Below are 27994 nucleotides of genomic sequence, written 5' to 3' on the forward strand. Positions count from 1 at the left end.
TCGTTACTGACCAAGACCCTGCGATGAAAAGGGCTATAGCTGATGTTTGGCCTGAGTCGAGGCATCGGTTATGTATGTGGCATATCATGGATAAACTCACTACAAAGGTCTGGGTTTTATATGGCAGGGTTTTATTTTTTTTATTTTTGTGTGATTTGTTCTGTGTTTTAAAAATTTTTCTTTTTTTTTTGTCATTCACGATACAATGTGCCATTTTAGGTCGGGGCTGCCCTATGTTCAAATACAGATTTCAGGAAAAGATTGTCTGCAGTTGTTTGGACTGATTCTCTATTGCCCGAAGCTTTTGAGGCTGAATGGGCCGCTATTATTCATGATTTCGGTTTAACCGACCATGAATGGCTGACGTATATATATGGGCTACGTGAATCATGGATTCCAGCTTACTATCGTGAAGAAGAAATGTCTGGTCTTATGCGGACATCATCTAGGTCCGAAAGCGAGAATCACTTTTTTGGAAAAATTAGCAATCCAAAGTGCACGTTGGTTGAATTTCTTAGCCACTTTGATACGGCTATTGAAGCGCAAAGGCATGAGCACCGAAAAAACGATCATGACATTCGATACACCAACCCTGGAGAGTGGAGTGATTTTGTTCTCGAGAAGCAAGCAACTCAAATATATACTAGAACTTTATTTTTGGATGTTCAACTCGAGATTCAACATGCTATTCATCGTTGTACGAGTGTCAGATTAGATCACGTCGGTGATTTCATTAAGTTTTTTATAAAGGATCTCGATCAGCCATGTTCTTCGTTCTTCGAGGTGATTGTTTATTTTTCTTTATGTGTTCTTATTTTTTGTTTATTATTTATTTGTTTATGAACTGTGTTTTATTGATATTAAATGTTACAGGTTATGATACGCGAGGAGGATGTTACTGTTAAGTGTATCTGCAACAGGTTTGAGCAGTTTGGGCTGTTGTGTAGTCACATTTTTTGCGTGTTACGGATTCTCGATATAAGGGAGTTTCCTAAACAATATATATTGAGGCGTTGGACGCGTGAAGCTGTTCCAAATAGTTCCCCCGGGTCCATTCTTACGGATGGTGGAGATCCAGATCGTAGTGACCTTGTTAACTGGTGTGTTCGGGAGATTAGTCACGCAACGGAGTATGTCGTGAACAAGTTGATTTCAAATTTTGATAAGTTGTCTGATTTTCGAGACCATATCAAGCAGTTTATGTCAGTCGCGGATGAAGCTCAAATAAATGCACCTCCCAAGACACGACGTAATCGATTTGCTGAACTGCTAGGAGTTGCTCCAGAGAGCACGGCCACTATCCGTGTTCCAGTTGGTACCAGGTTCAAGGGCTGTGGTTCTCATAAACGCCTTAAATCTCAAAAGGAGCGAGCCATAAGTCAGTCTGGAAGTAAACGTCGTCAATGTTCATTATGTAAAAAATACGGTCATAACAGAGTAACGTGCTGGAAATACACCGTGGATGGGGCTGAGGCAGGTTCTTCGCGGAATGCTGGAGGTAATGAAGACACAATTCCTGAAGGAGATGCAGCTATGGTTGTTCAAGGTGATGGTACTGGATTGAACAATGATGATGATGTGTTTTACACATCTGGAAACGATGCAGATATGGACGATGAGGAGATGGCATAGTAGGATCCTTTTTTTATCAATATTCTAAGTATTTTGCTGAACTATCCGTTTTTCAGTTTTATTTTTTTATCGTATGTTTGTTTTGGGATTTGGTTTTGGTGAATTTAAGACTGATTTGTATTCGACATTTTCTGAAAATAGTTGCTTTTGTGTTTTAGTTTTAAGCTCTTTATTTAGTAGCCATCTGTGTTTTACGGGATTCTTGATTTGTTCGTGGGTTTGGCATATTGTTTACTTCGTTAAAAATGTGTTTTAAACGTGTTTTAATCCATAAAGTGCAGTTTTCAACTGTGACTTAAGTACTCACTTTGTTCCAGAGTAACGAGCATACTTTTTAAATGTTAATGTGTTTTACTAGCCATATGTGTTTTATAGGATGTCTGATTTGTTCGTGGTTTTGGGCATACTGGTTACTGTGCAACAAAGTGTTTTACATGTGGTTTTAACTATAAAGTGCAGTCTTTCAACTGTGTTTTAAGTATTAACTTTGTTCCAGACAAAACACAAGCCTTTTAAATGTTAATGTGTTTTAACATTTTTAATTTGGATTATGTTCTTTAGAATCCATCCGCCTGTTATACGTAATGTGTTTTCACAGATATTCGAACCTGAAGTCATTCTTTTTTATACTTGAAGGTTTTTGTAAACTATTTAGTTTCTTTTATTGATGTTAAAGTGCTTTAACTTTGTTTTAATATGTGTTTTCACAGATATTCGAAGTTGAAGTCAATCTTTTTAATACTTGAAGGTTTTTGTAAACTCTTTAGTTTCTGTATTGATATTAATGTGTTTTAAGTTTGTTTTAAGGTATAGATGCTTGATGACATAGATAGGTTGGTTCCCAGATCACATTATTGGCACTATGTTTTAAGTATCTAGACTGTGTTTTAATAGGTCATAGAACTGTATGTCTTTTGTAGATTGAAACAAAGTAATAATATAGCCATAAATTCACAAGGTTGAAGAGGTTCAAAGTTAACATATTCGTACTTGTTAAAGTCATTGAGATAACTGAACAAAACGGTTAAACTGGGTTTTAAGAAAATCAGTGCACAATACGTCAACAAACTACCGCTAACAAAGTTTTTTTTTCGAGAACATGTCATTTTAAGCTAGTTATCCAATCTTGCAAGGATTGTGTCATAGGCTTTTGCTTCTAGCCTCTTTTTTTCATCCGCCGTCAACTTGTTATATTTAGCAACCTCAGCTTTAACAAAACCTCTGTACTCGTTTCCTTCACTTAGGAGCATCTTCGTAATGTACTTACGCCGCAGATCATCAATCTCTTTGCTCTGCTTGTATGAAATCTCACCCGCATCAGTGCACTCATTTGAGAATCCGCATTCCCAACCTTTTCCAGATACGCCCTTGTATGTTTCCATATGGCACATCAGGAAGACGCCACAATCGATTACATTATTTTTTGTACGCCATGGCATTTCCAATCGTACCGGCTCAACTTTATCGATCACCCCGCCCGCCGGATGCCCATTTTTTTCCAAGTACACCGATAAAGCATCACGCTGCACGATAAACAGTTTAAATCAGCGCTTGTGTTTTAAACTGAATGCATTAAAATGATCAACGTAATTAACAAAGAGATAAATTTAAAGTTCTGACTCAGTGTGTTTTAAGCTCTTAATACCGTTATTATGTATAGGCACAATACTGTAGTAAAGTAATAAAGTAATACACATGTAGAGGCACAATACAACGTAGAATTAAGTAACAGTGTGTTTTAATTTAATATTATATGTTATTATGTGTTACACTGTGTTTTAAAGATTCACTAGTGCTGATAACGTATCATTCATTTTATCAACTGTGTTTTAGCACATTAAACTTATAATATCATCATTTAGAGTCATTTTATTATCACATGTGTTTTAACATCAAACCTTATTCATCTATCCGAACACCTTTTGTAAACATTTTTTTTGCAGTTTTTAATTTTTGTGTTTATAAAAAAATTGTAATCAAATGGCATGCATTTATATAACACAGGACTTTTGTATTTTATATATAGACGGGCGTACCAATTTTTCCAGCCTTTTTTTGTATTTCGCTTGCATTGAGACATCCTTAGCGCTGTTGTCCAAAACTTCTACCTTCATGTCCCTTAAATTAAAGCATACACAATAGAAATGAGCTCCGTGTAAGACTGGTACAAAGATGAGGGCATGTTCAGGTATCTTTTTGACATCAGCTGAAACTAAAACCGGTTCCATGTTGTCTCCGAATGTTTTTGCTCTTGATTTTGCATTTTTAATGTAGTCGTCTTCATTCTGCATTTCAAATTAATCGTGTTAAACAATATTACTAAAGTTGACAACTTAAATTGCAATTCCAATATGATCAGCCTTACCAACATATTTACTGAACAGAACAGGCGTGCGATGCTCCCCTTTAGCTTGAATTTTTCTTCGTAATTCAACAAATCCGCCCACGCGCTTATTACCAATATGTGCACCTCGATTCCCGGCAATAATGATTCGAGCGGAGATCTCATCACCGGCACTCCTTTCTTAGTTCTAAAGACAACATCCCTAATGTATACAAATGTGTTTTATTAAATGTGTTACAATTTATTCATCAGAATCAGTTTCAAACTATTGTGTGAAAATATTATTTGTAGAAACATTCTTAAATTAAAGTGCATGTTGATAACATACCACATTGATCCCCAGGCTGAGAACATGTATGAGCTGACGGAGAGCTCAGCGTTTTCAAGCTTTGCCTTAATCGACACTGCCCGCTTCACGTAAGGAGACCTTAGAGCATCGGTCAACTCTGTTTGTCTTTCCGGTCTTATTTTCGGCTTTCCAAGGTCCAGATCGTGTATAAGCTGCCCACGTCTAATCGTATATTCGTACTCCTCCTGTGTTTTCTGGGAGATTGGTGTGACAGCGAGTGCGGTCTTCTCCATTTCTTCAACCTGAGTCTTCTGTGCGGGCGGCTCAATTACTGCAAGCAGAGTCGTCTGTGTGGTTGTCTTGTCAACCGTCTTGCATACCTCTTCTGCCAATGAAGGTGTCCACTGCGACAACTGTGACATATCCAAATTCTCCTTATTTGCCTCTTTTTCCGGTGTTTTATCATCAGGAGTTTGTGGTTGTTTGGTTGTCGCACTCGTTGATCCGACCTTTTTCAACTTATCTGTCCACAATTTGTGTACTTCTTTGATTTTTTCACTTTGAGGGTACAATTGGAAACCTTCTGTAAAAGTGTCGGTTATCCTTTTTACACATTCGTCGAATTGATTCAAGAACACCTCCAACATTCCCGCATGTACCTGAATTACATCATACACACTTTATCATATCCTTATTGCTCCAATTATGCAACGTGTTTTTACCAGAGTTATAATGTGTTTTTTCCTATCAATATTTGTGGTTTTTTTTAATTTTTTATGTTATTTGTGTTTTACCTACCAGCAGTGTGTTTTAGCAATCAGAAGGTGTATTAAATCAGCATTTGTGTTAGTTCCAAATCCTGCAATATGTTTTTACCATTATTAAAGTGTTTTACCATTTTGGAAAATGATATTTACCAATCATTAGTTTGTTTTTTTATTATGCTCATCAGTATTCTGTTTTACCAATAAATAGTGTGTTTTAATAATTCCAGATTCAGTTTTTTGGTATTCTGAATGTGTTTTTTAGCAAACAGAATGTGTGTTTTAAATGATCAGGCTGTTAAACCTGTAATGTGTTTTACCATTCTTAAAGTGTTTTACCATCTTGAAAAATGATATTTATAAATCATTATTTGGTTTTTATATTTTTTCCATCATTATTCTGTTTTAACATTTAGCAGTGTGTTTTACTAATACCAAATATGGTTTTTAGGTATTATGATTGTGTTTTAAGATGTTAAGTGTAAATACTTGGAAAATTAAAAGATTACCTCGTCGCTTTGTGTCGCTGGTGTCGATCCATATTGAGATGCCATAGATGAGCTAATTCCCGGCTGACTTTGTTGTGTTTGTCCCCACTCGCCGGTTTCTCAGTAGTATCTTTCTATATCAGATGTATCTATAAAAGGCACTCGTTCTTGGCCAGCTTCTTCATTCATGCAATCTGCGAAATCGGTATGGAAACCCGCATTAACCGGGATTTCTTCTACAACACGCGCATTTTCCGGGCCACTTTCATTACAAATTTTCTTCTTCCCAGCCTCTCCGGCTTTCGGCAGCTGCTTTTCAGTCTGTTTTTTTTTCGGTACCGGTGAGACCGGAGGTTTACCATGTGTTTTACCGGCCGGCTTCACAACAGATTTTTTCCTTTTTTCCGGAACACATTTGGTAATGTGTTTTTCAGCCTTGGGTTCATCTTTTTGCTTTGTTTTCACTACTTCTGCTTCGATGTCATCATCACTCTTTTTTGCAAATGGATACCTTTGTTCCGGTTGCAACTCATACTCTTCCACTAAGATTTGATCTAATCTGACCGAGTCCAACTTTATGCTTACTGCCTCGATATCGTCATCATTGATATCTTCGATGAGATGCGTTGCTCTTTGTTCACCTTCTTTGTATATCTTCTGGTCACGTATCAACGCAGCCTGTAAAAAACCAAATAACGAAACTGACGTCAGATGTGTTTTAAAGTTTTGGTATACTTCAGGTTGTGTTATATCACCTATAATACTGTTTAACTTTTCTTAGAATGTGTGTTGATGGTTTTTATATACATAATGGTCTTCAAAATATGTTTGTGAGTATATCGGTGCATTACCATTTTTTCGAATACAACATTAATGTGTTTTACCAAAAACAGATGTGTTTTAAAGCACATTATTTTTTGTTTTGACTTAGGAAATTACATATGTATTTAGAACATACCACTAGCAATGGCATTGGTCCAAGGAAGGGGTCCTTTGGTGTCCATGCTTCCACCGTTCGATCCAGACATCTGATCATGTACTCACACCAGTTAAAACTTTTGATATCCTTCCCTCGATGCAAGGCTGGTAAAAACTTCATATTAATTGATGAATTCGTAGTTGTCTCTCCCAGAAGTGTGTTGTAGAACAACAAAAAGTTCAACACAAAGATCCGTCCGCTCGCTTGTTGCCCCTTCATGTATGTTTTGAATTGAACAGGCGTCAAGCGTGCAGGATCACTTTCGAATTGTCCTTTCCATTCTGCCACAACCTCGTGGAAATCAGCCCTTGCTCTCCCTACTTCCTTTATTTCTTCATTCCCTCTCGGTACTCTGAACACATCGTGCACCAATTCCTCTGTTATTTGAATGTGGTGGCTACCGCAATTCAAGACCCGTGTTTTAGTGTCGTAATTATTTACCAACCACCAACTCAGAGTTGAGGGAATCTGACCCATTCGAAAGCTAAGTATTGACCCGAAACCTATGTTTCGGACAGCCCCCCGTTGATTTTCGTTCAAAGATTCCACTAACTCCCCCATGTGCTTAAGAGCCAATCGCAAAGTTAGTTCCCCATCAGCAAGTGGTATGTAATTCTTTACCGGTTGTGGCTTCTTGCGTGTTTTAGAGTCTTTGATTGATGTAGCATCTGCGGGTTGTTGTGTTTTCTCAACAACTTGTGGACCCGCACCTGACCTTGTTTTTTTCCAAGGTGGGTTGTCAAAATCATCATCAGAATCGTCTATTGTCGTACCTGACAAAACACCAATATACCAAGCCGGTCAGCAAGTCAGTCTTTTAAGTATCTGAAATTTAGTTCTTAATATTAAGTTTACCGTGTGCTGCTTCTTTAATCGGCTTAACTGTTTGTACATTCGCAGCTTTCTTTTCATCCTGTATGATTCCAGCCTTTTTGTGCTTCCTCTTCTTACCGGTATTGTTTCCCTTTTTGATTGTGTCGGCTGATTTAAAGCCCATAAAATTTGTTAGTATTATGCTGTTGTGTTTTAACTCATTAAACATATGGTTTCACGTTTGTTCATTTAACTTACATATGGGAATTTCACTTTTTTCTTTGGTTCCGACTGTAATACGACATTTATATCCATTACGTTCGGAAAGAGATGTGCAATGTCAGACAGAAGGGTACCGGCAGGCGGTTGTTGTGTGGACGATACTTTGTTGTCTATTGTTTCTTTATGTTTTTTAACACGCTCAACTGTTTGTAACAAAAAATAACACAACTGATCAGACAGGTGGCCATATAAGTTACCCACCCCCCCCCCACACCCTTAACTGCCACAACTAACCGTACCCTGTAAAGGTGATCCTTCTTCTGTGTCTGATTCATCCAGTATTATTGGCTTGTCCGGTGGGTTTCCGGGTACCCTTGAAAGCCATTTTCCTTTTATTCTCTCACTTTTTCTCCGTTTGACTGAAAACACATCTTTATTATTTATAAAACACATTTCTACTGCCTTATCTAATAAATTAACCTTAAAACAAAGCATGTTCACCGTAAACTTATAACCAAAATGACCTTAAAACACATATGCTTTACGCACACCTCTAATAAAAAACCCATTAACAAAAACAGTTTTTGGATAACACATCATTAACCTAACCGTAAAACACAACATGCTAAAACATTCCAATAAAACACATCTTGTTCAAAACGTGTAAATCAAACATATTTTTTACGAAAAAAGCACTTACAGGCTGACAGTAAAACACATCTGCACTGTTCAAGTAACAGGCTGACATTAAAACACATTTCAAGTAACATAACCATTAACAAACACAGTTTATGGAGAACCCACCACACAACCTATCCTTAAAACACATTATCTTTACACCTTTCCCATAGTACATAAAACACATTTGTCCATTGAAACCATCTAACTACCTAACCTTAAAACACATCACTGGAAACACACCCATAAAACACATTTGGGGCAAACTCATTAACATAGAGAATTGGTCCACACACAACTCACACTCACAAATTGATACTCTATACAGAGTGTAAAACCTATATAAACATTCCATATCACACATAACCAACAACAAAAAAATCAAAACAAAAAAAACACAGTCATCCCCAACAATCGGAAATCATACTCACATTTTTTACTCTAAAACACATACCTAAGGTTCTCGCTACTACAACTTTGCTCCCGGATACTGGGTTTTCACTTTCACCGACTTTGATTTTGCTGGAATCCATCTTGTTTAAATCCTCTTTTTTTTTTGAATTTCTTACCTGCAAACATAAAACACTTCAATGTAGACAACTATCGAACCCTAATCGCCTTCTAAAACACAGCAACCAATGTCCAATTGATCTTACGTATATAAAAGATTGAAAATCTCTTATCTTCATCCATGATTCTCGGTATTTTTGGTATGAATTTTTACTGATTTCCTCAATGGTTTAGAGAGAGAAAGTGAGAGAGAGGGAAATTCGCGTGTATTAAGGAGATGTGATGTGTTGACGGTTATACTTGATTGTTTTAAAACACTGTTAAGACGATTTTGCCCCTCATCATTTAAAACATTCTATTAAATTTAGTTGAATATTATAATCTTGTCATTGATTTGATCTCAACCATTAAACACACCAATCCAATGGACAATATCGCTTCCTAGACTTTCTAGGAAAAACACACTTTCCGTGCGAACCCTACTCTTTTACCATATCCATACCCTTATTATTATTATTATTATTATTATTATTATTATTATTATTATTATTATTATTATTATTATTATTATTATTATTATTATTTGTGTATGGAATCTAAAAATCAGTTAAATTCAACGGTCCAATGGTTTTTGGAACGAAAAAGAAACAGACCTTTTAATTCATGCAATCTTCCCCTCTTTTTCCTCCGTTTTTTCACACAAATTGATCTCCCTCCATCAATCTTCTTTCTTTTTTACTCAATCGATTCATCATTCCACCAGGTTATCATAACATGATTACATTAAACGCACAATTTCGCTAGGGTTTGCTTCCAATTCGTCCATCGTAAGCTTCTATTTCAATCAATTTACATCCTCCCAACCCTAATTTCCTGTTCGTATGCTTAATTTCAATCAATTTACGCATATGAACCCTAATTTCCGGTTTAATTTGTTCCGTATGCTTAATTTAAATCAATTTACAGCATCTGAGCCCTTAATTCCGGTTTAATTTGTTCCGTATGCTTAATTTAAATCAATTTACAGCATCTGAGCCCTTAATTCCGGTTTAATTTGTTCCGTATGCTTAATTTGAATCAATTTACAGCATAGAACCTTTAATTTTGGTTTAATTTGTTCCGTATGCTTGATTTGAATCAATTTACAGCATCTGAGCCCTTAATTCCGGTTTAATTTGTTCCGTATGCTTAATTTGAATCAATTTACAGCATATGAACCTTAAATTTTGGTTTATTTTGTTCCGTATGTTTAATTTGAATCAGTTTTATAGTATATGAACCCTAATTTCCGGTTTAATTTGTTCCGTATGCTTAATTTGAATCATTTTTCTGCATATGAACCCTAAATTCTGGTTTAATTTGTTCCGTATGCTTAATTTCAATCATTTTGCAGCATATGAAACCTAATTTCCGGTTTAATTTGATCCGTAAGCTTAATTTGAATCAATTTACAACATATGAACACAAATTCCGGTTTAGTTTGTTCGGTATGCTTAATTTGAATAAAATTACAGCCTATGAACCCTAAATTTCGGTTTAATTTGTTCTATATGCTTTATCTGTTCTTAGTTTCTGTAATTTGAATCAATTTACAGCATCCGAACCATAAATTGTAGTTTAATTTGTTTAATCTGTTCCGTATGTGTTCTCAGTCCCTAATTTTTGTAATCTGAATCCATTTGCAGCCTCTGAACCCTAAATTTGGGATCTGATGATCCAATTTAGGGCGATTTTTGGTCGTGAGATGTACGTGATGCAGATTTTAAAGGTTTAGATTGGTTAACAATGGCTGCCACCAAGGGAATAATGGATCACCTGATTACGGCCACCTGCGAATGGATTTTGATGTTTTGGATGTTCGTAGAAGCGGCTATCGCATATTCGCTTAGGAAATTTGCTAAATACTGCAAGTTACAGAGACCGTGCTTGTTGTGTTCCCGGCTTGACCATTTGTTTGGGAATGAAGATTTGCATTTGTTTTGTAAAAAGCATCAGTTAGATGTCTCGCATTTGATATATTGTAATGTTCACGAAGAGCTGGTTGACGTGCGCGAAATGTGTGAAGATTGCGCGAATTCCGCGAGTTTGGAAACACGGTCTAATTCGGAAAGTTACAGGTTTGTTGGGGAGCAAAGATCATATTATGCATGTTCTTGTTGTAAAAGTGGTTGGAAAGAAAAGTCAACGGGTCAACAACCGATTTGGTCGAATGTTAGTTCAAGGGGGTCTAAAGCTACCACAAAACCTCCTTTGCCTCGTGTTACTCGGCATGGGAGGCCAAAGAGGCCGAAGAATAAAGTCAAACATCGGCATAGGGATGCATTGTCTCCCGTAGGACAATATCCCGGAATCAAATTTACGTCTGATTCGGAGCTTGAATTTCTTTTTTCGGATACTGATGATGGTGGCTTCAAAGTGGTCGGGATCACTGAAAGAAGTATGAAAAACGACGAGAATGATCTTCTTACTCAGTACAAGAATCTCGGAAAGCATGCTCATAGTACTCCTGATCTCCGGTCTTCATTTCTTCTTGAAGCACACCTTAACGAATGTCCTAGAACTCGATCAAGAACACGGTCCGCATCTTTGACACCCGATTGTCTAATCAGGCATAATTTGGTTGAACTGAAACGAAGAAGCGATCAATTTGACCCGTTGAAGATCGGGATAGATAAGAATCCATCATCATCAATGAACGCTAAAACACGTGGATCATTCGACGGTTCTATATTCTTGAATACCAATATTGGTAGTCAGAATCGATGCAACATTTTTTCACGGCATTCGTTTAGTGCTGCTGATTTGGGGTCTGCAATTCGTCTAGAGATGCAAAATAATAATCCTTTACGGCAACGTTCTGCATCTTTAACGCCAAATATGCCATCTGGTTATGGTTTGGGAAATGATCATTTACGACAACGTTCTGCATCTTTAACACCGAATATGTCATCTGGCTATGTTTTGGGAACTGATCATTTACGACAACGTTCTGCATCTTTAACACCGAATATGTCATCCGGTTATGGTTTCGGAGAGCATCAAATGCCGAAAAACGTTCATCCAAAAGAGAAGAAACACAAGAAAGTATCATCTCATCGGTATGGATATTTAGATGATTCTGTCGTCTTGATTAACGCGGGTAAGCATCATAACCGAAGCAAGATTCCTCGACGACATTCGTATAGTGTTTTCCAGCTTGGCGGTGATATTCTTCTAAACATGCCTACTGACGAAAGTCAAAACGGTTCTATTCTTTACGCTTTCGATGACTATAAAAAGCTGAAATCACGTTCACCAGAGCAAGATTTTATGAATACCATGCAATTCGCACAAAAAGAAGATGAAGCTTACACGCCATTACAACCCATTAGCTTTATTAGAGGCGATTTACCAGTCGCTTTTATCGACAGGAGTAAATGGTATGGATCTTTTTTAGATGATTCTGCTGTCATGCGTAACACAGGTATTCAGTATCAAGACGTTACTCCTCGAAGGCATTCGCATAGTTTTTTCGATCTCGGCCGTGAATTTGTTCTAAAGGTGCCCGCTAACGAAAGTTTAACAAACAGTTCTGCGTCGTTTGCACCAAGAGGTTCTATTAATTATGGTTTTGAACAACCGAACAATATGAAATTCCAAACGAGGCCTAATCCTTTTGCTGATTCTGTTCGACGCCCTCGTCGAAAAAGTAAACGAGGCAAAAAGTCAAACAGGATTAGCGGGTATGAATCGTTGGATGATTTGGTTGTTTCATTAAATGATGCTTATAATCATGGTTTTGGAGAACCGAAACAGCCGGTATTCCAAACATTCCCAACGGTGCATAATTTTAATCAACCAACCTTTTTTTTAAACAAGAATCAAGGAGGGTATCAATCCATGGATGATTTGGTTGTTCCGTTTAACACAGGTTTTTACGAGAAAAACAAAGATCCTCGAAGGCATTCTTATAGTGCTTTCGAGCTCGGGAATGCACTATTATTAAACGTGCAACCTATTGATAGAAGTTCAACCATGACACAAAATGGTGCTTATAATCATGGTTTTGGAGAACCGAAACAGTCGGGATTCCAAACGATGAATAATTCATCTCATCCACTTGTGTTTTTAAACAAGAATCAAGGGTATGGATTTATGGATGATTCTGTTGTAACGCGTAAAACGGTCATTGATAACCATAACCATTATCATAACCAAAACAAGCTTCCTCGAAGGCATTCGTATAGTATTTTACAGCTCGGCGGTGATATCGTTCTAAATATGCCGGTTGATGAGTCCATCAGTCAAAGTTTCAGAGACCCGCAAAGGTCATTCCAAAAGGTCGAAAGAGATCAGAATTTGTTTTCGTTACCTCCAACAGGATCGGTTAAAAGATTCCGTCCATCGTATGATGTCGGAAGTGATTTACCGATAGATAAGTCGAAATGGCATGGCTCTTTTGATGATTATTTGATCTATCGTAGCATGGCTAGTCAAAGTCAAAGTAGTAATCCTCGAAGGCATTCGCATAGTGCGTTGGACTTGGGTCGAGCACTTCTATTAGAGATCAATCTCGAAAACAGTTTAAGAAACTTCAATGCATCTTCGGCACCACACGGGTCAACCGGACATGGGTCAACCGACTCAACCGAACATAACCGGTCTCATCATCATAGAGCTAAGAGAAACAATAGTCAGTTGCCACCACCATGCCCCATGAACCACCCATTGGGTTCGTCATCCGATTCTAGAAACGATCTACCAACGTTTTCTTTCGATACGAATCACGGGGTTCGATCAATGGATGATTCTTTTTTCTCACATAAAACCGGTAATCATAATCAAAATCAAAATCAATATCATAACGGTAATCCTAGAAGGCATTCTTACAGTGCATTCGAGCTCGGGTGTGCACTTCTGCTGAATATGCAACGCGAACGCGATACAAGCTCAACACGTCGATCTGCATCTTTGACACCAAAGATCCAAATAGTCAAAGAAAGTCAACTTCCAAACTTCAAGAAAGCCGAACCGTCATTCGTATCAGTAACCACCATTACAGATGATTTATCCAATTTATCCAGCACTTCTTTATATAAACCTCATGGGTATCTATCTTGTGATGATTCCGGTGTTTCAAAAAGCGGTCAAAAACGATCGAAGAATCTCACGAGGAATTACTACAGTCATTCTGATCTAACATCTCCAGTTATCCTGCAAATGACTCTTGATGAAGGTTTGACCAAAAAGTCAGCATCTTTGACTCCAGATTTTGGAGATATAAATTCATTGAAATTCCAAGCTGGATCAGCTTCATCTCAACAAAGACGCAAGAAAAACGAACGTTCGAAAGCCAAACGAAACAAACGATCAAAAGCCAAGAAAGGCAAGAAACCGTTGAGAAAAGTAAACAACGTTAAACCCACGAGTTCAACAACTAACGCTCTAAGTGATGCATCGTATGAATCTTTCGAAGATTCTGATGCATATGAATCTTTTGATGATTCTGATACATATGAATCTAACGCGGATAGTCAAAACCGGTTCAATATCTTTTCACGAAATTCCCAAAGTGTTTCTGATTTAGGATCTGCAGTATTTCATGAAATGCAGCCCGAAGACAGATCAAGAAACCGATCCAAATCGTTAACACCAGAGTCTTCTTATTTTTTCGATGATCCGGTGCAATTCACAGTTAAAAAAGGCCAAGAAAAGAACCCTGCAGAAGTGGAGAAAGATAAGAAACCATTACAATTACCGCCAACATACCCGCCAAAAGAAATGGATTCATCGAGTACTGCGAGACCCAGTTTGTGTCCTACTTGTTCGTTAGATGGTAGTGAAATCGACTACTTTGGTTTAGAAAAGGTGAAACGACAAGCGGAAGATGATGTCCGATGCATGCGATTACTACAATCAGAACTAGAAGCCGAACGAAACGCTGCAACTGTGGCTGCAAATCACGCAATGAATATGATCACACGATTACAACAAGAAAAAGCCGCTCTTCAAATGGAAGCTTTGCAGTATCTACGAATGATGGAGGAACAAGCCGAATACGATATGGAAGCGTTACAGAAAGCCAACGAGTTAGTTGAAGAAAAAGAGAACGAAATTCAAGATCTGTTAAACGAACTGGAACAGTACAGAGCCAAATACGGCTATGACCCATTGAACCTGAACGCTGTTAAAAGTTTTGACGATGAAAAACGTTACATTTTGGAATCGCTATCGACACTAGAAAAGAAGATTAATCAGTTGTCGAATCGGGCTCATGATAAATCTCCAGAAAGTGACTTTTTGAAACTGGAGCGTGAAGTTTTCGAAATGAAAGAGAAGATGGAAGCATTGCAGGCTGATCTTGATCTTATTAAGCATGTTTGTAACACACTTCATGCTAATGAGGGGATTGAATTTATTCAAGAAATAGCTCATCAGTTACAAGATATGAGAAGAATAATGTTTGATAGAAGATTAGTTTCCAGCAATTAAGGATGCATCCTTCAACAAAACCATGGTACGTAATCGAAATAAATCTATACACTGTTGTAAAAAGTAAATTTTATTCCTCCAATTTGATAAACTTAGGCGCCTGTAAACGAACCGAACATTCATGAACTTGTTCGGCGGGATGTTCGTTTATTTAATAAACGAATGAACATGAACACACGTTTTGTTTGTTCATTCGTTGTGTTCATTTATGTTCGTTTATTACATTTGTTTATGTTCGTTTCAATTTAAATACATAAGTAGTTAAATTAATATAAATATTAAACATAAAAGGAACTTTCTAACTATTTTATAAATATAACTGATTAGTAATTGGGCTTTCTAGTAATAAAAATGGGCTTTCCAATGTAATTCATCGTAATTAATCACTAATTAATATAAACAATTACTTTATGTTTAGTAAATTATGTTCATTTGTGTTATTTATGGTTTGTTAAATTACGTTCGTTTAAGTTTGTTCGTTCACGTTCGTGAACTGTTCATTTAGGTTTCAAACGAACGAACATAAACGAACATGAACATGCCCATTTTCTTTCTTAATAAACAAACATGAACAAAAAAATGTGTTTGTATGTATGTTCGTGTTCATGTTTGGTTAAAGTTAAGTGAACGAACACGAACACGAACACGAACATGCCTATGTTTGTGTTCATTCGGTTCATTTACAGGCCTAATAAAATTGTTCCGTTTGTCAACTTTTCATACGCCAATTTCGACGTGTTTACTTATGAATGAGTAGGTTTGGGACTTGGGTTGTGTTTTATCTCAAAAGTGTTTACAAATTATTATATACTTTTTTTTTAACATAATTAGCAAATGAAACATTTACAAATCTTTCTAAAATTGTCAAAAAAAGTGTTTACTGTCAACCTGACCCGACCCATATTAGACCAGGACCTGCTTAACCTGTTTGACCTGCCCATCTTGCCACCTCTCCTGCTGGTTTATAAACGGTAATCTAATTTTCTACTTAAAATCATCTGATGCGGTTGCTTGCATCTTGTCCAGTTTCCTGAGTTGATAATGAGCATAAGACGAGTGACCCGTTCCTTGAAAATCAGGCTCGGTTTATTTATTAGCAGCAGGTGCAGTCTTTCCCTCTTTTCTGTATATTGTATGTATGTCATCAACAATTCTCTTGATTAGCAACTGATCTAGGTATTTACATTTTGCTCCAGTTTGTCATTTTGATATGCGTGCTACGACTGCAAGAAGACTTTTTACCCGTCCGACCCGTTCAATTTTTACAGCTTTTTTTTGGTCACTTTTGTGAAGTTGAATATGATTCCTTGTACATTTGTGGTATTGTAGTTTAGATGGAATTATGTCTTATGTTTAACACTGTGAACACCACTAATAAATGATTCATTTCATTAAGAATCATGGTTTTTGTTTTTTCATTTCGTCTTTTATAGTTTTCGACTTAATCATTTTGGTCATTCCAAGTTCAAAAATCCGTGTCTTTGTAATCGTAATGTCTTATAGAGAAAGCACGAGTTAATCTATTTCGGGGCTTAAGATAAAAATAAAGAAAGGTTTAGCTTACAACTGAAGTTAAAAGAAAGATGTTTTTATTTTTTACTAGTGTTATATATAAATGATTCTTAATATATAACTTATAATATAGCATTTAGTGTGAACCAAATATAGGAAAAATATTTTTTTGGCCTTTAAAGCTTTGTCTTCATAAGGCTGGTCATATGAAATGATAAAATGGAAAATCACTTGTATACATATGCCCATTTTGACCAACCAATTTTAAGAAAATAGCATTTTGACTAAAAGTAGTACATACATGGCATTTGACTTCTGATAATTTTACAAGAAATACTTTGACCATACTGACATATTGGCATGTGATTCATGTGATTTAAAGTTTTTTATGAAATTAAATTTTTTACGTGATTTAAGCTTTTTCGTCGATAAAAATGCTCCACTCTATAGGTGAGAATCACCTTTTTTGCTTTATTTTCTTCTTTTGACTTTTTGTGTGGTAATGCAATTTCCTCGATTATGTTTTTTTTTACGTGATTTATATGCATGACGTGTAACATTATTCACTAAAAACTCTTAAATTTTGTAAAGAGATAACTATCTATAAAATGCTTATATTGTGTAAATCTTATATCGTCAATTTAATTGATTATATACTAAGACCGTGAAATTTAATCGTGTCAATTTTTTACCGTCTTTTTTTCAATTTTTAAATTATTACTAAAGTAAAGGCTATACAAATTTTCTTATAAAACATACATTTTTGGTTCAAATGTACATAATGATTATTCATAAACTTAATTGATTTTATATAAGACAGATGACTAAAAAAGATTGTAGTAATATATAATTATGCATCGGATTTTTATTAAGTTGTGAAAATTTTGGATAAAAATAATAAAGATAATAAAGAGAATTATAATAAAACTATTCTAAAGCACGTGACTAGAAGGGCGTGAGTCAAAAATCATCACGTGGTGAATGTATCCAATAGAAGCAATGAATCTACTTCCAATGAGTCAATGAATATACTGTTCATATTAACGTCATTCTTAATTTGTTTGTATTTTAACATAAAGTTTGATAAAGTTATTTGATCCACGAATATACAATCTTGTCAAGTTAAAATATGTTGATTAAACATGTGCTTCAAATATATTTTTTTAGTGAGAAATTTGGATCACTAACGGATTACTGGAGTATTATCATGTCATTGGTGGAACCATCCGATCATATACATTTATGGCGAAGCTTGAAAATTTTCACCGGGGGGTCGGAAGTCACCAAATCTAAAAATTCTATATAAGTATTTTTTTTTATAAAACCGGGGGGTCGAAAACGTATATACCTAAAAAAATTACACGAAACGTACATACATAACAATACTGAGCGAAAAGTTCAGGGGGTCGGACGCCCCTTACGACCCCTCGAAAGCTACGCACTCTATGCAATTTACGAAAACCATAAATTATGACAGGGAAAATTCAGGCAAAATTCAAACAAGTCTAGTTAAATTCAACCTTCATTATTTTGGTTTGAAAATCGCGTTTGATTCCAAAAATAAAATCCAATCTTGATGCAATTCGATGAATAATAACTAGAGTTTATTCATTTTTTCCCTTATAAATTAAAACCAAATAAAAAAACCGAAAAACCAAGAATGGACAAGGAAATGGAATGGATGAGGGAATGAAATGGACGAGGTAATGGAATGAAATGGATCATTCCATTCCATTATGATGTTTGGTTACTCATATGTGAATATAATGAATTATTACTTTTTATCATTTGATAAAAAAAGATGAAGTAACGAAACACAATCGTATTAAAAACGACAAAATTTAATTGCCTCAATAATAATAATATTTCAATGGTAAAAAAATTAATAATTATTTTTTTATATACATTAATATTAGTATTAATAATACAAATACAAATATATTTCTTTCCATTCCTTGAAGGAATGAAAAAAACACCCATTTATCAAGGAATGAAAATTGTTATATTTAGAAGGAGTTACATTCTTTGGAATGCTCCATTCCATTACCAAATGATAACCAAACATGTTTCCTTTCATTACATATTCTATTCCTTCATACCAAATGCTACCTAAAATCGAATCTAAAGAGGCATATGAAATTACTTATCAAAGATGCAACATTTCTTTTTGAACGGCTTAAATTATATTAAATACGATTTTTTCGGGTTTGAACCCTTGATCTAAAGGAGATCAACATCTCAACTCCAATAACTAGACTCCATCTTAACTTTTGATATAACAATCACCACTTGAAATTATTTGTTATTTATTCAATTATTTTTCAGGTAAATGAATAGTCTTTAATATGGATTTTTAAAATTATTCAATTTATCTATTTACTATAAAACAATAAAAATTGATTAAAAAACCACTTTAAGCAAGAAATCCTTCACGGATGCACATTTCTCTATCAAGCACGACCCCACTTTGAGCAAAGAAATCCTTCATATATGCAGTGGCGGACCCAGGAATTATTTGTTGGGGGTGCGGATGAGTGGCTCAAGCATATTTTCAAGGAGTGCGGTCGGGTTTTTTGCATAAAATATACACTGAATTTTTTTTTCCAAGGGGTGCGCCCGCCCACCCTGGACATAACCTAGGTCCACCCTTGCATATATGCACATTTAATCAGAAAATATTTTTAATGGGTGTAGCCGAAGGATTTAACTAAAATTTTAAAAGGTGCGATTGGAATTTTGCACTATAAAATATACTATTTTTTTTTCAAAGGTGCACCCGCCCAGAGTGAAACAAAACAATGACCTTAGACTCTCACTTTTCTAGGGCATCAAATTATAAAAAAAAAATATGTAGATTAATTTAAATATGACATTGTTGACATTAAGGTATAAAATCTATAATTATGCATACACACGATGAGATATGAATCATAAGATCTAAAACAATTTTTTTAGAAAAGGATCCTAATTTTATTATCCTCTTTGTCCTCTACTCATCATACGATACACATCTGCATAACATTTTTAAACAATCATATACCTCTATACTTACATATACAATCATGTTGCCGTATACAAGCTTATACAATATCACACAGAGTCCTATACGTTAGCAATGAGCATTTTTATTCACCGAGTACCAGTACAGTATCAACACGGTATTCAATTTATGTTTATACTTATTTTCGATCAGTGGCGAACTTTAAGATTTTCGACAAGGGTTCGAAAACATATATACCCAAAAATTTCTATAGAACCAGGCAGTCAAAAACGTATATACCCAAAAGTTTCTGTACAAAAACCACACATATTACACTACTGAGCGAAAGATTTCGAGGGGTCAGACGCCCCCCCGACCCTTCTAACATGCGCCAATGCTTTCGATACCTATGTTGGTTTGATACCGATCTTATCCCTATTACACACAAGCCATACACCCTATACAACATGATTATTATAATATAAAATCATCTTTATTTATTCTTTCCCAACCACACGTTAAATTAAGGCTCTCCTTGTTCAGTCACGCCAAACCGCCTTTGTTTCAGTCACATGCTACACTAACTCTTTTCTTTCTTTGCTTCTTCATTTTTCTCCACTTTCTTTCCATCTTACCCACCATTCTTCAGGTATCATTTCAATCTTTCTTTATTTCTCCTTCAAACCCTTAATTTTCTTGCTGTTTTTCTACCAAAATGTCGATAAAAATCTCTTCTTTTTCCAAGATTTAGGGCTTATTGTAGTGAATATCATGGAATTTTATTGTAATTAGCTAATTTAGTTGGATTTATTAGAAACCCTTTTGTAGTTTTGTTTAGGATATTAATTTGCTTGATAATCTGTAATTTTAAGCTGCTCTGTTTCTTGATTTTTTTTCAAGAATTTTGTTTGCTGTGTTTATGCAGATGGAAAACCCTTGTGGGGAAGGGTTATTAATATTAATAAATAAATAAATAAATAAATAAATAAATAAATTAACCTTTTAAATAAATGTGTAAATTACTCAGATAAAAATTCTTGCTTTTTTTACTTTTAGAATGAAAAAAAAATATATATATTAAAAAAATAGAGCTGCTAAAATTGGGGAATGGGGAATAATCTTTGAGTTTGAAATCTGGGTTTCATATGATGGAATTTGGTCCGATAATTGGTGGCGGTTTGTCGCATCATTCGGCTTGTTGAGACGTCCCATTCGATTACTTATGGGTAGTGACATGACCCGTTAACGCGACATGAAGTTAAACAAGTTAGTGTTTGGTGTAAATGGCTTGATACGTTAATGACATGATTAAAAAAGTGTATAAATGGGGTTAACGTGCTTAATCTGTTTATGACACACATAACACGTTTGACTTGTCATGTTAAATAAGTCGACATGACATGACAATTTTATGACTAGTTCATTAAAACGACGTAGTTTATAATAAAGGCCCAAACTATCTACACACCAAGTGTGTAGATAGCCACACCCAAAAAGGTGTTTTTTGTCCTATATGCATACCCTACAGTGTCGAGCTGTGGCTAAAGCGCGGCGTTTTGGTCCGGTTAACCAGACAAAGACTGACGAGTCTGTTGACCGGACCAAAACGCCGAGCTTTGGCCCTGTTTTGGTCCTGTCAACCAGACAAAAAACTGACCGGGTGTCAGTCTTTTGTCTGGTTAACGCGGTCAAAGCTCGGCGTTTTGGTCCGGTCAACAGACCCGTCAGTCTTTGTCTGGTTAACCGGACCAAAACGTCGCGCTTTAGCCACAGCTCGACACTGCAGGGTGTGCATATAGGACAAAAAAACACCTTTTTGGTGTGCCAACAGGCAAATGGGTGTGTGAATAGGTACACCCTTTATAAATGATAAATTTGAATCGTCTTTTTGGAAACTTTTATTTTATTGTGTTTAGTTAAATGTGTCGTGTTCAGGTTTATAGGTCATGTCAAACGTGTTGTTTTGTACACGACACGTTTTTACAACTACTTACGACCCCTTTGCAAATTTATTTTCGCAGATATGGGAGACAGATTTCGGTTAGACGAAGACGATAAGGTTATGTTCGAGAGTGTATTGGGTCATGAAGCTGCCAGTTTCTTGATTTGGTCAGCAACAAACAAGGTTCCAGACGAATTCCAACCGAAAACCAGCAATTTAGGGGTTCAAGACGGTCTTCGCAAGATTCTCAACGGGTCAGACTGGAGTTACGCCGTTTTCTGGCAAGTTTCCAATTCGAAATCCGGGAAATCGGCTTTGATTTGGGGCGACGGGCATTGCAAAGAATCAAAGCAAAGTGAAGCCCGTAAAGAAAGCGACGAAGACGTTAGAAAAAAAATCGTTCTTCAGAAGCTTCACTCATGTTTTAAGGGATCAGAGGAACAAAATCTGCAGTTAAAGATGGATTTCGTATCCGATTTAGATATGTTTTATCGAACCACGATGTATTATCTATTCCCGTTCGATAAATCTTCTAGCCCGTCTCAGGCGTTTAACACGAGTCGATCGGTTTGGGTTTCCGATGCCAAAAGTTGCGAAGAAGAGTACCAATCAAGATCAGTTTTAGCAAAACTGGCCCGGTTACAAACCCTAGTTCTTGTTCCGGTTAAGAAAGGAGTATTGGAAATCGGTTCGTTTAAGTCGATCCCAGAAGACCCCAGTTTCGTTACGATGGTTAAATCTTTACTTAACGGATGCCACCCGAAAGTACTGCCGAAAATCTTCGGTCAAGATTTAAGTCTCGGTGGTGCGAAATCCGGTGCGTTCAGCATCAACTTTTCACCAAAAGATGCAGATGCTTTGGATTTCGGAGGTCAAACGTATAAAATACGGTCGGATCAAGCGTTTGGCGGGAATTCATCGAACGGGCATAGAACCGATTCGCAAACGAACCACGTGATTGGTGGGATATTGAATTCGCAGGCGATGATGTCGGATTTTGATCAGTGTAATCAAGATTCATCTTTAACGGATAGAAAACCGAGAAAACGGGGTAGAAAGCCTGCGGATGGGAGAGAAGAACCGTTGAACCACGTGGAAGCGGAACGACAACGGCGCGAGAAACTGAACCAACGGTTCTACGCGTTACGGGCCGTGGTCCCGAACATTTCGAAAATGGATAAAGCTTCTCTTCTCGGTGATGCCATTTCGTACATAACCGATCTTCAATCGAAGATACGAATCTTGGAAGCTGAAAAGGAGGGCCCGGGTCAACCCGAGGTTGAGTTCATGGCCCGGAAAGATGACGCGGTTATACAAGTTAGTTGGCCGTTAGATGTCCATCCGGTTGCGCAGGTCATAAAGACGTTTAGCGAACATGAAATGGTAGTTCATGACACCGATGTTTCGACTACGGAAAACGGGAAAGTCGTACATACGTTTTCGTTTCAAGCACTCGGTGGTGGCGAGGCGGCAGAACGGTTGAAGGAGAAGCTGGATTCGGCTTTTTCGGACTGATTCGGGTGTTCTAACATGTTTGTAAGATAAAATGTTGGGTGTTTAGATCATTGTGTTTTGTTTGATATAGAAATTGTTTGATTCATGTTTTTTGGTAGATTTGAATACATGGAAGATTAAAGTCATGGCACCAACATGTAAATTCTTTATGACTTAAGTTGTTACTTAAATTTTGTAATTTAATTAAATAATATATGTGTTAGGAGTTATATTAGAATTTCAAAAGTTTGTATATAATAATTAGAGTGAATTTCTAGGATTGTCCTTTATCTTTATACCCATTTTCAGGCGTTGTCCTTTATGTTCAAAATTGACGAGTTTTGTCCTTTATGTTTTCATATCATACACGTTTTGTCCTTTAGGCCTAACCCAATTAGTTTTTTCAGTTAAATTTGGTCATGTGCTTTGCACATGAGGCCATTTTTGTCAATTAAAAGGTAAGTTCAACGGCAGATTTACAGCTCAAAGCTTCTGCAACTTTAAAATTGACAAAAATGCCCTCATGTGCAAAGCACATGACCAAATTTAACTGAAAAAACTAACTGGATTAGGCCTAAAGGACAAAACGTGTATGATATGAAAACATAAAGGACAAAACTCGTCAATTTTGAACATAAAGGACAACGCTTGAAAATGGATATAAAGATAAAGGACAATCCTTGAAATTCACTCTAATAATTATTTGAGTGAGTTTAGGCCACTTTTGACATTTCAGTCAAAAAATGAAACCTTTTGTATCTGGGTCACCGAGGTTTCATTTTTGTTGCTATTTTCATCCAATTGGCAAACCTAGTTAGAATTTTCTGTTAACTTCTCACTTTTTTGTCGGTTTCCTCATTTAAATGAAGAATATAATCGTCATTATATGCCATAATATATTATAATTAAACGAGAAAAACGACAAAAAATGGGAGAAATTAACAAAAAATTCTAACCCAGTTTGTCAATCGGATGAAAATTTATATAATCTTAAAGAGGAATGTCGGTGGACATTCCTCTTTTAACCCCTCAAGTTTTTTCAAAGTTCATTTTTAACCCTTTAGACATTCTTTTTTGGCATCTAAGTTTTTCAATTTTCATTTTCATCCCTTTTTAGGCCCTTTTCCTCTTTTAACCCCTCAAGTTTTTTCAAAGTTCGTTTTTACCCTTTAGACATTCCTTTTTGGCATCTAAGTTTTTCAACTTTCATTTTCATCCCTTTTTTAGGCCCTTTTTATAAAATGTCACTTTAACCCCATCGAGAATATATATATTCTGTTTTTTTCTTAATACATTCGGTCGTTAACTTAAAAAAAATTGTTGTGTGCTTAACTTTATGTACGTGTTGGTATAAAAATGTGTTGGTCTACGTTTCGATGAAAAAAATTGTTTGAAAACAAGTCGGATAAAATATAATACGTTTTTGTGCTTACTTTTTTTATGTATGTTTCGATGTCAGTTTGGCTCAGAAACGATTCAGGTCAAATATAGTACGTCTTGATTTGACAAAATAAATTCAAGTTGGTCTACGTTTCGAAGTAAATTTTGTTTTCAATTATAATACGTTTTCGAGCATACTTTCTATGTACGTGTCATTTGTTTAAAATTAATCGGGTCAAATACGATCCGTCGATTAAATTCGATTTGTCTACGTTTTAACGTAAAGGGTCGTTAATAATCTATATATAATCACGCCGCATATCGGTACAATATTCGAGTTTGTCTACATTTCGACACAAATTTCGTATACGTTTTCCTATAAGTTCCGATTTGTCTACGTTTCAACGTTAACTTGGTGTACACTTTCGTGCTTTATTTTGTACATTTCCTACATATGATTCAAGTCGCATATTCGTTTTGACTTGACGGTATTCGAGTTAGTCGGGTCGCATATAATATCTTATGATTGTATGTTCAATTTACTTTACGTTTTGATCGAATCACGATGCTTATATAGGTTAAACTGACTTCAATTGTACGCATAACTTAACGCTTGGACTAATTCATTTGACGTTTACGAAGGACCCGCGCCGCAACGCACGCAGGTATTATTACTAGTGAGAACAAAAGTGAAACTTTAGAGGGCCAGATACAAAAAGTTTCATTTTTAAACCGAAGTGGCAACAATGACCTAAACTTCGGGATATTTTGGCATTTTACTCTAATTATCTAGATGCATGAAGTCTAAAGAAACCGAAATAAGTTTGTGTATAAAGATGGTGAAGAATGAATGCAATCTGAGATGGGTTTCTTGTGAATTTGCATAAGGAAACCATGCAGGTGTGGTGGTAGGGTAGAGTGAGAAGACGAGGGGTAGGCTCATCTTTTTTGTTATATTTTTTTTTTCTGTTTAATTTTAATCTTAGGGGGTAATCTAGTCATTTCACACACATTTAACTAAGAAATCTAACAAAAGTTAATAATAAAGATCATCCGAATTCAAAAATTGCATTCAATGTGACAACTCTGTAATTAATGAAGTCTCGGGACCAACTCTGTAAAAATAACAAACCACAGTAACCAACTAGACATTTAACTCTTTATAAAACAAGTTTTAAGTCCTCCGTTACTTTTTCGTTTAATATTTCTTAATTGCATATAACATGTTAATATTATATTTTTTTTAACGGTGTTATGATTATAGAATAGGGCCATCATATATTGTAAAACCCAAAATATTACAATACACGATGTTAATATTATATATTCAACATTCTGTGATTTTTAATTTTGTTTTTTTTATGTTTTTAGTGAAATTTTCATTTTATATCTATTTGTGTATTGTTGGCTGAAATAAAAGATAACGGAAAAATGATGAGAAAAATAAATGTGATAAAATAAAGTGATTAAAGTCATTTCATTATCTTGTCCGAATGAAAAGTCATTCAATGTTGTTTGATATACATCATTATTTTTGTTTTTCATGGCATTTTCTTACAAAAATTATTATCGGAGAAAAGAGAGAATATATAAATTGTATGATCTCATTTCCTAGAAAAAAAAATTAATTTTTTTTATCGTATATTATCTATAACTAACAAATAACAGATTATATGTATCATATTTCTAGGCACCATATAGATCTGGTTTCATATCTTATTGCTAGTTGGTACATACAACACATAAAGGTTGATATCTTATTGCTAGTTGATACATAATTTAATAAACAACACAAAAAGTTACGTTCATTAAAAAAAAAAACACAAAAAGAAACAAATGGAAATCACGAACAGTTCATTTACTTTTTTGCAGCATATAAATGGTTGGGTTAAATGAGTGTTACAATATGGAGAACAATACATTTATGATGCATTGGGGGTGATTCTATCCACATGTTTTACGACTACCGGTGGAAGGGTTTGGGTTGGGGGCATTGCTTGATATGTGATATGTCACACCCCCAAAATTCACATGCGGAGTACCACCGCTTGGAGGCGTGACATGACCAGGATCAAGCCACCAATCATATTGAACACAACATAAATATTAAAAATAATCAATGAAACCCATCCCAATATAATTGATGTTCAACAAAACATAGTTTGAGTAGCGGAAGCATAAGTATGTAAACCCAATGTAAATCATAAGTTCAATTGTTTAAACGTTTAACATGGCATCCACGATCCATGTCCCACAACGACCTGCTCCTCCCTGTGCAAGCTCCATAAGTACCTAAGGTCCTGCAAGGCATGCAGCAGAGAGTCAACAACTAGTTGAGCGAGTTCACAGAAAGTAAGTTCATAATAGCAAAACGTATGTTCATTTAGTGGGGGCTTCCCATATCTATACTTACTAGTGGTGGGGGCTTCCCATATCTATACTTACTAGTGGTGGGGGCTTCCCATATCTATACTTACTAGACTATTTGTAACAATGTGTTCTTCTTAGCCCGAGAACAGGAATACGTACAAGGTCACGTAGGTTTTACGTGAGTGCCCTTCCCCGAAGACAGTGGTACGCGTGGGGTTTACGTAGGTTTTACGTAAGTGTCCTTCCGACCCGGAAGACAGTAGTAGGTATGAGTTTACGTAGGTTTTACGTAAGTGTCCTCCCGACCCGGGAGACAGTGGTAGATACTAATTTACGTAGGTTTTACGTAAGTGTCCTGACTAACCTGAGGACGATGGTATATAGTCTAGCAATAGCGTAAGTACGAGTAATTATCCATTTCAACCTTCCAACCCATTCCCAACCCGGGAATCCCATGCCTTGGCTGTGTGAACTCACCTTGGTTTGCTCGGCAGATACACAAAGTTCGATTAAGCTATATGGTGATCAACCACGTCCTAGCATGGTTATTATAAAAGTCAGGTTCTTATTCAAGTATAACACGTATGTCCTACACGTATTGTACACAAGTATAAACATGGCATGCACAAGTATTCGTAGCAGTTTAATAGCAATCACGTAACAAGTCCAAGTATCCGGCCCAATCAGTTGGGCTCGTACAGTGAAAGTCCAATAGTGTTCAAGTGCTCACGGTCTCGAGTCGAGACTAACGATTTCGAGTCGAGACTAGTCGGTCTCGAGGTGTACTGGTTTCGGGGTCTCGAGTCACAACAAAGGAGGTCTCGACTGGTGCATATATCACTCGAGACTAGGTGGTCTCGAGTCGGGTCTCGAGTCGCAACAGGACTCGCAATACAGGTCTCGGGTTGTTCTGTTTTGTGTCGGTGATGAGGTCCCGAGTCGAGACTAGGTGTTCTCGACTCGCAATCCATGTCGAGACTAGCAGGTTGTAACAGTTTCCTTATTAGCAGCTCAATTAGTTCCGTAAAATCAGTCAACAAATTTAGCAGTTTCATAATCAGATCAAATCAGCTATTATTCGATAATTATGAACATTCATATCATCATCATCAAGAACAAACAATCG

The 27994-nt window shown here is 36.1% G+C and overlaps 2 protein-coding genes across 2 annotated transcripts; both read left to right on the plus strand.

The window, feature by feature from the left end:
• Window positions 1-9369: 9369 nt before the first annotated feature.
• On the plus strand, window positions 9370-16608 carry LOC110910429. Its single transcript, XM_022155071.2, has 4 exons — window positions 9370-9546; window positions 10405-15215; window positions 16217-16293; window positions 16387-16608. Exon 2 carries the CDS (start codon window positions 10505-10507, stop codon window positions 15188-15190), a length of 4686 nt encoding a protein of 1561 aa, XP_022010763.1. The 5' UTR covers window positions 9370-9546; window positions 10405-10504; the 3' UTR covers window positions 15191-15215; window positions 16217-16293; window positions 16387-16608.
• Window positions 16609-20185: 3577 nt separating this feature from the next.
• Window positions 20186-23348, plus strand: LOC110910428 (transcription factor MTB3). Its single transcript, XM_022155070.2, has 2 exons — window positions 20186-20331; window positions 21704-23348. The coding sequence occupies exon 2, from the start codon at window positions 21706-21708 to the stop codon at window positions 23137-23139; it is 1434 nt and encodes a 477-aa protein (XP_022010762.1). The 5' UTR covers window positions 20186-20331; window positions 21704-21705; the 3' UTR covers window positions 23140-23348.
• Window positions 23349-27994: the final 4646 nt, after the last annotated feature.

Source organism: Helianthus annuus, chromosome 15 (genome assembly GCF_002127325.2).
Source record: "Helianthus annuus cultivar XRQ/B chromosome 15, HanXRQr2.0-SUNRISE, whole genome shotgun sequence".
Taxonomy (NCBI): domain Eukaryota; kingdom Viridiplantae; phylum Streptophyta; class Magnoliopsida; order Asterales; family Asteraceae; genus Helianthus; species Helianthus annuus.